Genomic DNA, 10,237 nt, shown 5'->3' with positions numbered 1-10,237 from the left:
GGCGTCTCACAGTACGGACATTGCTATTTATTGCCCTGGCCACATCTGCAGTCCTCATGCCTCCTTGCAGCATGCCTAAGGCACGTTCACGCAGATGGGCAGGGACCCTGGGCATCTTTCTTTTGGTGTTTTTCAGAGTCAGTAGAAAGGCCTCTTTAGTGTCCTAAGTTTTCATAACTGTGACCTTAATTGCCTACCGTCTGTAAGCTGTTAGTGTCTTAATGACGTTCCACAGGTGCATGTTCATTAATTGTTTATGGTTCATTGAACAAGCATGGGAAACAGTGTTTAAACCCTTTAGAATGAACATCTGTGAAATCATTTGGATTTTTACAAATTATCTTTGAAAGACAGGGTCCTGAAAAGGGGACGTTTCTTTTTTGTTGTTGAGTTTAATCAGTGTCGGGTCAATTTCATCGTAGCGTGGCGTGCCATTAGGAAGGTTATTTCAGTGCCTGTAGTAGGCAGCAGAGGGCGCTGCGCCTGCAGTTTCGCCGAGTGGCTGCTGATGGGTGTTTCCTCGAACGCATACTTTAGGATTTAGGAAGGAACACTCCCCAGTGACATCAGTTAGGTTTGAAGAAGAAAAAAAGTCTCAGCTCTCGACTCAAACCGTACAGTGGAGCAACAAGGGGGCCGAGAGCGCCTTCCCGACTTTTTCAATTATATAGCCCGCAAAGAGAACTGGACGGAACTGTAGGCTATCATCTCAACTACTATAACTTGACCTCGTCAACCCGGGGAGTGAGGATTATAACACTTATTCTGAGAATATGTCAACCTCAGACGAGGCAGACGGGCTTCGGCCGAGATATGGGTGTGAGTATCTAAAAACTTTTCCTGCTCGCTCACCTTGATCATATTTTACCTCCGTTTACAAAAGTTTAACAATTTAGTTAATTGTTTTAATCAATACATACATTTTCACAGGCGGTTTTTTTCTATCTATATTCATATATTTAACTTTGGTTTGGCTTTTGACAGCGTGGTAGGTAGGCTCTGACTTCCGCGTTTTCATCTACATCGGCTACAATATTGCAATTTTACGTGGCTACATCGAATTAAATGAGCCTGCATTGAATTTGGTCAATGCAATCCGGGATCCTTGGGACGTCATTGAAGTAATAGACTTTCAAACGGTTAGGTTTAGTCAAGGGTGAAGGTAGGGGTTCAGTTTTTAAGGTAGGGACGTCTGCTAGGATCCCGTATAGCACCAACTCATTGAATTTTGACATGTTTGCATTTTTCACAGTAAAGGATAAGGCGCTACACTGTGTTCTTATAGGGAATCTGTGGTTTACCTGGTCGATTCATCGGAATCTATTGATGGCCTGCTATAGTCTATTGATATGTAAACTAGTAGCCATTGATCTTAATAAAAACATTTACATTCACATATTGTCTTTTTCAAATATATTTTAGAAAATAATTATAGAATTTTTGTATTGGTTTATATTTGTGATTTTATGCACTTTGAAATGATTCTGTAATGAGAAGTGCTTTACAAATGTAATTTGTTATTAGTGAACTAGACTTTCCTGAGGCAATCAGTAGTCTTGGCCTAAGTGGGAACCAGACCACTGAACTTGCTGGCTTGTCAAATGCTTTCAAGATTACTGCCAATGTAAATTACCAAGTTTGACAAATTTACTAGGCTAATAAGTGAGATTTAAGGCCGCTCAATAATAATAATTTTAATCATAGTCAGTAGAACAATTTCCAGGATTTTATAAGTGGCCATTTTTAGACTTTTCCATTCTCTAATGGTCACACAGCCTAGGTTATAATTGATATGCTTGTTATTCAGAAGGCCTAGACATCACCAGAAGGAGACTGAAACAATTAGCTCTTGTCATGCGAGCGCTCGTGCTCACTTTATTTTCTCTCCCTCCCAGCTGTAAAAATATACTTTCAGCAACATTACCAGGCAGGTCTCTGTAGCCTAGGCCAGTGGATCCCAACCAGGGGTACTTAGACCCCTGCTGGTACTTGGCCTATCCACAGGGGGTACTTGAGTAGACTCATGAGACCATAGGTCTACTGGTAAAATGCACCCGAGGGGGTACTTCAGGGGTTCTCGTGGCAGAGAGAAATCAGTTGGTGGTAGAGTAACCGAAAAAGGTTGGGAACCAGCGGGCTTGGCCCTAGCCTAGACCACAGAACTGTGAGCTACGAGCTTTGTTTACCTGCAGAATAGGTTCGATTTATTACTGTCTCTTCCGAGTTCTTTGAAAAAACGCCCAGGCGTTTCATTTGGTGTATTTGCTGGATCACTTGAAGTGATAAAGACATTTTCCACAGAAATAAAAAAATGTCAAACAAACGCTGGAGATGTTTAAACAAAGTTTGCATAAGCTAGCCTACGTTTACCTAGCCTACGTTTACCTAGCCTACGTTTACCTAGCCTACGTTTACCTAGCCTACGTTTACCTAGCCTACGTTTACCTAGCCTACGTTTACCTACTGTGTAGTGAGTGAGTAAAGCTAAGTTGGCCTCCCTGATCAGTAACCCTTGAATCATGTCATTATGTGGAGCTGGCGGTGAGGCCAAGTTCTAACCATCCTGGGAGGGGATGGAGTAGCCAAGCACTGAGGACCGTTCAACATGACAGCTGAGCTGAATCAGCCTGTCAATGAATGAACACATGATTTCTTTAGAATGTTTACATCTTTGTGCTTATGATGGCGGCCAACACAACTATGTCAGTTGTGATATTCAGGATGGATGGGACAGTCTCTACCCCTCCTACATGCAGAATGAGAGAAGTCTCTGTCTCACTGTTCATTTGAAGGTTCTTGCATTTTATTTAGTTGATCTTCCCTACGTGTTTGTTTGTGTGTCTGCTAATCTGTGTTTGTGTGTGTTTACTATAAATCTGAGTGAGCTAGACTCAACTCAGTGTGTGTACTGTGTATGTTTGTACATTGAGTTTCTTGTACAGCTATGCTGTTATGAGCGAGCTAGTATTCACCTAGTGAGTGTTGTTTTCCAGCCGTTCTGGATGGTGTGGAGTGCCTCACAGCAGAGGAGATGGACGAGAGGAGGCAGCAGAACATGGCCTACGAGTACCTCTGTCATCTCGAGGAGGCTAAACGGTAAGAGTGTGTTTTTCATTAGTTGGTAATTGCCTTTTCTTTTGGCTGGTATAAAAATGAATAAAAGCAGACGAATACAAATTCTGCCGGATATGTACCTGGGGAGACTTGAACCCGCAGTAGGAAGGGAAATGGATCTCACCACAGTCCGTGAAGGACAGAGAATGCAAATAGTCTGCCGTTGATCCACACTTCCAAAGTGAGAGAATACAGAAGTGTTCTTAGGGAGTCTGGGGCCCCATAAGGAAACAGGGGCCCTGTTTCGTATTCTAGCTCCACTGTTGCATCTCAGCTATTGCAATGGTGTTTGTTGTAATTGCTGGCATGGGCTTTACATCAGTGTCATAACATGTGGGTGAACTAGTCTCTATCGGACTTCCCTGTTCAGACTTTAATTGCCTTGTTATTCTTTTGTTGAGGAACAGAAGGTTGGAATTCTCACATACTGCTGAGATCAACAATGGTTGGCAATGTGATCTTGAATAGAAAAGCTTAATAGTGTTGTAGATTAAAACAAGGTTTAATGAACGGTCATGCAGGGTAAAAGTGTGTGAATACCCTTGTTCCGTTCCACCATATGAAGCACCTGAATACCTGTTATGCTGACCTGGTAGTACAGATGTCAGTATTTTATGAAAGGTTAACTTCTGTAAGGTTAGACATGTTTTTATGTCCATTTCAGTCATAGTGCTCCCTAGTTATCTAAATCATTTTTGGACTGTCTTATTTGGTGGTCATTATCACTCTGCTATGTGTATTAGCAACCCCTCTTGAGGTTGAGGTTTTTGTATGTGTGTTGAAACCTGCTTGCAATGCTGCAGTTTCCGCATTGGATGTGCTGTTTACTTTCTCCCTGTATAACATGCGGTGCCAGAACTAACATGCGGTACTCATTCATTAATACCTGCTCACTGTCATGTGATGTTTGAAGTGTTGGATATCGTAGAAGTATTGAAAATAAGTGTGTTTTGTCTGTTGTGGTGATCAGGCCTACAGGTTAATGATGCCTAAAGTCGCTAGTGGCCAAGGTTGAGAGGGCACTGACGCGCACACACACACACACATACCCATCCCCTAGGTCCCCCAGTGGACTCACACTCAGAAGAGGAAGGAGTGAACAAGACAGGAAGTGACTAACTCCCTGTTGAGTTTAGTATCTTCCGCTGTTGCCACAGAAACCCCTGGCCGTCATGGCAACGGGTTCCGCTGTGAGTGTTTGTTTGACTGTATGTTGTGAAGATAAAACGGCAGTGGTATGATGGTCTTATCTTCCTCCTCTCCTGTGTTTTACCACTGTCTAGTAGTTCTCTAAACATGGCTTGACAAATATATTGCTGAAGAGGTGAGAAGAGCCTTGTCATGGTTAGCATTGGCCCTATGTTAAGTCTACATACAGCGTTTTCCAAACACCTCTGAAGTTGTCTGTGGTTCTCATGCAGTTCCGTCCCTACAGTATCTTTAGCAGATGAGGTATCGCTAGCTGGTTAGCCTAGCACCAGAATGAGCGTTGTGCGGTGACGTCACCCTGCCTGAGAATTAAAGTGGTGTCACCCTTCCTCAACCAAGACTATAGTTTGTTGTAGCGATTGGTTAGAAATTACACCGCTGCTAAGTGACTGTGAATTGTGATGTTCTGTGAAGTGCAGAAAGTCCTGCGTTGATTCCCAGGACAGAGACTGCACTTACTCTGTTTATATATATTGATACATCCAGCTCCTGATAGTCAGGTGCCTGTTGTTGTACAGTGTCAGGCTGGCTCTGGTCAAAGTAGTGCACTATGTAGGGCTCTGGTCAAAAGTAGTGCACTAATGTAGGGAACATGGTGCCATTTGGGACACTCAGAGAGAGCGAGAAAGTGAGTGTCAGGTGTACGAGAGTGGCAGACAGGCAACCAGGTGAGAACTATTAGCTTGTAAACACCTCAGCCTGGAGGCATGGAATGCTTGGAGCTTATGCTCATGGAATGTGATGTATGATGGGATGCTTCTCACACAGGTACACAGATATGCACACACTGTATGTGGACATGTGAGTAATTACTCTCTCTGTCTCGCTCTCACTCCTGTCTCTCTCATATGCAAATAAGGACTTTGTGTTATCGGTACCAGTCATTTCCATGCATTGCAGTGTTTAGTTCTATAGCTGTCAGTTCTGCCTGTAGATTATGATGGTATCAGAGGAGATATTTGACTATTTGAGGAATTTCCTAGGTGGCCATTGACAACTGACCAATAGATGTAGACGTACTGTGTGAAATAGGTCTACGGTTGCAGGTTTTTTGGAGAGTTGTTCAGGACTTTGATTCAGGAGTACAGCACTACTGTTTGTTCTTCTCTTTATGACACAACAACCATGTCAACCTGTTTTTTCCTCTTCAACTTCTGTCGTCTTATTCTCTCCCTTTCTCTCTCTGTGGGAATGGACTTTCCTGCATGTTATTTATTGGTTTACATGAGGGGCTGGCTGAGCTTTCTCTGCCTCCAATTCAATCTGATACTACATCTGGAGAGGGTAGTTAGCAGTCAGCTTCTAGGGTGAAGTGGTGAAGACGCTCTGTAAGAGGATTCCCCTTGGATATAAAGAGAAGAAGGCTGATGTCTAACAGTAATGTCTTCCTCATTTAACCCCTCTGAATCAGAGAGGTGTGGCGGGATGCCTTAATCCACATCCACGTCATCGGCGCCCAGGGGGCGGTTGTTGGTGGTTAACTGCCTTGTTCAAGGGCAGAACGGCCTTGCTGGCTCGGGGATTCAAACAAACAACCTTTTGGGTTACTGTCCTAACGCTGGTAACCAATGCTCTGACCACTAGGCAACCTGTGACCAGAATACCATATCATTAGTTATGTTAGTCTGTATAGACATGACAAATAGATACTTCCAGTTCAACTGTACACATGCTACAGTAGCACGACTAAACTACATTGAACAAAAACAAAGCTAATTGAAAAGGGGACTTGTTTAATCTCTCTGGGATTGTTCGGGACGTGAGCGTCCCACCTCGCCAACAGCCAGTGAAATTGCAGGGGGCCAAATTCAAACAACAGAAATCTCATAATTAAAATTCTTCAAACATACAAGTATTATAAACCATTTTAAAGATAAACTTCTTGTTAATCCAGCCACTGTGTCTGATTTCAAAAAGGCTTTACGGCTAAAGCACACCATGCGATTATGTTAGATCAGCGCCTAGCCACAAAAACCATACAGCCATTTTCCAACCAAGGAGAGGTGTCACAAAAGTCAGAAATAGCATTAAAATTAATCACTTACCTTTGATATTCATCTGATGGCACTCCCAGGTCTCCATGTTAGACAAATGTTCGATAAAGTTCATCTTTATGTCCAAATACCTCCTTTTTGTTTGCGCGTTTAGTCCAGTAATCCAAATGCACAAAGCGCGATTGGGTTGTGTTCACTAGGCACCAAATGGAAGAAAACGTATTGAAACAGGGCGGGATCAACATGGACTTGTCCAATAAGAAACGATCATTTTAGTTTTCTGTTTAAAAATGTTTCTGTTGTGGCCTAATGAACACAACCTTGGTAAACCAGCTCCTAACCCTGAATTGAAGAACTTCCCTCTGTCATCTTAAGCCTGCAAGCTGGCCCTGTGAACTGACAGCCTAACACTTTCATCATTTTTGTTGTGTACTTGTGACTGTTAGAATGTGTAAGATAAGGACCAGTTTCCCTTCCCCTTTTTGTGTGCGTGTGTTTTTAGCCTACCCATGCACCCTCTGCATGTATCAGCAGTAATAGTGGAGGAGGGGCCTACCTCTAACATTTAAGGAGAGGTATGGATAGATGATACATGAGTCTACTGGGAGATCTACCCTGTATATACCTGACCTAGCAGCACAGACCAACGCTGAACCAGAGAGCTGTACAACTGAGAGAGAGACCATTCCTTAGTACAGCTGAGAGACCATTCCTTAAAACCATGTAGTGGTCTAAATCCTCCTCCCTTCACTACAGTATAATCACTCCACAACCACACTTTATTTACCACCTTATTTCTGTGTTATTTCTCTCAAGCCGCTACTATTTGTGGTATTTGCCCTCCCCTCAGTGGTGAAGAATTGGTGCCTGGTGCTCGTACACAAAACGGGTCTTTTTAGAGCGGAGCGAGGGCAGGGGACACACACACACACACACACACAGCTCCAGCCAACCATCCATGTCTTCCCATAACTCTGCTGGGGCTAGGTCCCATCTGTGTGTTGTGTACTGCCCTCCTGCTGAGTCCAATGTACAGCGGTCTTTGATACCCTATGGATTTTAGAGGGTTAAATGCACCGTCTTGCAGGCATGTACAAGAACATCAATACATACTATTGTATTGTCTACTGCTATTTGGCTTTCATCTGCCAGTGTTTACATGTAATGAACATGCAGCTAACCACTAAGCTGCATGTTGTTTCATCTGCCAGTGTTTACATGTAATGAACATACAGCTAACCACTAAGCAGCATGTTGTTTCATCTGCCAGTGTTTACATATAATGAACATACAGCTAACCACTAAGCTGCATGTTATGTTTCATCTGCCAGTGTTTACATGTAATGAACATACAGCTAACCACTAAGCAGCATGTTGTTTCATCTGCCAGTGTTTACATGTAATGAACATACAGCTAACCACTAAGCTGCATGTTATGCTCTCATGAATATATTTTAAATTGTTTTAGTGAGTTAGTGTAAACCAACAGATTAATTTTAGATCCACTGTCTGCTGTGAAAGGGCCTGTAACTACAGTATTTAACGGTGTAGTTAGAGCCTGCTGTGTTTGACAGAGCTATGTGGAGAAGTATTGGTGAATGGAGGGATGTTTAGTGGCAGTAGAGGAAGAGAAGACATGCAGAGTGAATGTGTGTTAAATCATACATTTCTGACTGAGTTACTGTATTTCTTGAGAGCCCTCCGTCTCTCCATCTAATCTTCTCTAGTTCTACAGTATAGTTGTTGCAACACGTTATGGATCCCCAGCCGTCAACATGAGAAATGTGCTCGTATGCCCTCATTCCTTCCCTCAATGCCTCCCTCCATCTCTTTACACCGCCTTCCCTTCTCTCTAGTTGTACAGTCATTTTATCGCTCTCCCTCCCATTTACCTCTCCTCCTTCTCTCTCTGAACAGTATATTCCCCTTCTCTCTCTGTGTGCAGTATATTCCCCTTCTCTCTCTGTGTGCAGTATATTCCCCTTCTCTCTCTGTGTGCAGTATATTCCCCTTCTCTCTCTGTGTGCAGTATATTCCCCTTCTCTCTCTGTGTGCAGTATATTTGTTTCATCCTTCCATGTGAGAAACAAATGAGAATATTTGAATGAACTACAGTAGCTTAGCTGTACTAAACCACCAATCAACAAGACACACAACATAGTTGCATGCAGGTAGTGAATGTAGTAAATATCCCAGGTCTCTGGCTGTTGCCATGAAGGAAGTCTACAGTACTTAATGTCCAATACTTTCTCACACACAATAGAAAGTCTATATACAGTGTGTGCAAATGAAGTAAGGAGGTAAGGCAATAAATTGGCCATAGTGGTGAAGTAATTACAATTTAGCAGATTAACACTGGAGTGATAGATGTGCAGATGAGGATGTGCAAGTAGAAATATCGGTGTGCAAAAGAGCAGCAAACAAAATACAAAATATGGGGATGAGGTAGGTAGTTGGTTGGATGGGCTATATACAGATGGGCTGTGTACAGCTGCAGCGCTCGGTAAGCTGCTCTGACAGCCGATGCTTGAATTTAGTGAGGGAGAAGTCTCCAACTTCAGTGATTTTAAAAAAATAAAAAAATAAAAAATAAAAAATTTGCAATTCATTCCAGTCATTGGCAGCAGAGAACTGGAAGGAAAGGCGGCCAAAGGGGGAATTGGCTTTGGGGATGACCAGTGAAATATACATGCTGGAGCACGTGCTATGGGTGGGTGTTGCTATGGTGACCAGTGAGCTGAGATAAGGCAGAGCTTTACCTAGCAAAGACTTATAGATGACCTGGAGCCAGTGGGTTTGGTGACGAATATGTAGCGAGGGCCAGCTGACTAGAGCATACAGGTCGCAGTGGTGGGTGGTATATGGGGCTTTGGTGCCAAAGGATGGCACTGTGATAGACTGCATCCAGTTTGCTGAGTAGAGTATTGGAGGAAATTTTGTAAATGACATCGCCGAAGTCAAGGATGGTCAGTTTTACGAGGGTATGTTTGGCAGCATGAGTGAAGGAGGCTTTGTTGCAAAATAGGATGCCGACTAGATTTAACTTTGGATTGGAGATGCTTAATGTGAGTCTAGAAGGAGAGTTTACAGTCTTGCCAGACACCTAGGTATTTAAAGTTGTCCACATTCTAAGTCAGAACTATCCCAAATGAACAGGACCCAGTGCTGCTCAGTCAACCCAAGTTCCCCTTTACTGAGGCCATTTTCAAGTCATTTCCTGTTTCAGTCTTTTCCAGGCTCACTGGAGTATAGCAGCTGTGTAGAGGATGATGTAATGGCTGGGCTGTTCTAGACAGAGCAGCTGAGTAGAGGATGATGTAATGGCTGGGCTGTTCTAGACAACAGAGCAGCTGTGTAGAGGATGATGTAATGGCTGGGCTGTTCTAGACAACAGAGCAGCTGCGTAGAGGATGATGTAATGGCTGGGCTGTTCTAGACAACAGAGCAGCTGCGTAGAGGATGATGTAATGGCTGGGCTGTTCTAGACAACAGAGCAGCTGCGTAGAGGATGATGTAATGGCTGGGCTGTTCTAGACAACAGAGCAGCTGCGTAGAGGATGATGTAATGGCTGGGCTGTTCTAGACAACAGAGCAGCTGTGTAGAGGATGATGTAATGGCTGGGCTGTTCTAGACAACAGAGCAGCTGCGTAGAGGATGATGTAATGGCTGGGCTGTTCTAGACAACAGAGCAGCTGCGTAGAGGATGATGTAATGGCTGGGCTGTTCTAGACAACAGAGCAGCTGCGTAGAGGATGATGTAATGGCTGGGCTGTTCTAGACAACAGAGCAGCTGTGTAGAGGATGATGTAATGGCTGGGCTGTTCTAGACAACAGAGCAGCTGTGTAGAGGATGATGTAATGGCTGGGCTGTTCTAGACAACAGAGCAGCTGCGTAGAGGATGATGTAATGGCTGGGCTG

General features: G+C 43.5%; 1 protein-coding gene across 1 annotated transcript in view; it reads left to right on the top strand.

Annotated features, from left to right (window-relative positions):
• The first annotated feature begins 567 nt into the window (after positions 1 to 567).
• LOC115166923 (ras GTPase-activating-like protein IQGAP1) overlaps positions 568 to 10,237 on the top strand; it is a 65,205-nt gene continuing 55,535 nt past the window's right edge. The window contains exons 1-2 of the mRNA XM_029720855.1: positions 568 to 819; positions 2,994 to 3,096. Coding sequence (XP_029576715.1) covers positions 774 to 819; positions 2,994 to 3,096 — 149 coding nt within the window. The 5' untranslated portion in view covers positions 568 to 773. The remainder of the gene's footprint in view (positions 820 to 2,993; positions 3,097 to 10,237) is intronic.

This window comes from Salmo trutta, chromosome 29 (genome assembly GCF_901001165.1).
Source record: "Salmo trutta chromosome 29, fSalTru1.1, whole genome shotgun sequence".
Classification (NCBI taxonomy): Eukaryota; Metazoa; Chordata; class Actinopteri; order Salmoniformes; family Salmonidae; genus Salmo; species Salmo trutta.
Note: the sequence above shows the minus strand (reverse complement) of the source record. Positions and strands in the feature narration are given on the sequence as shown.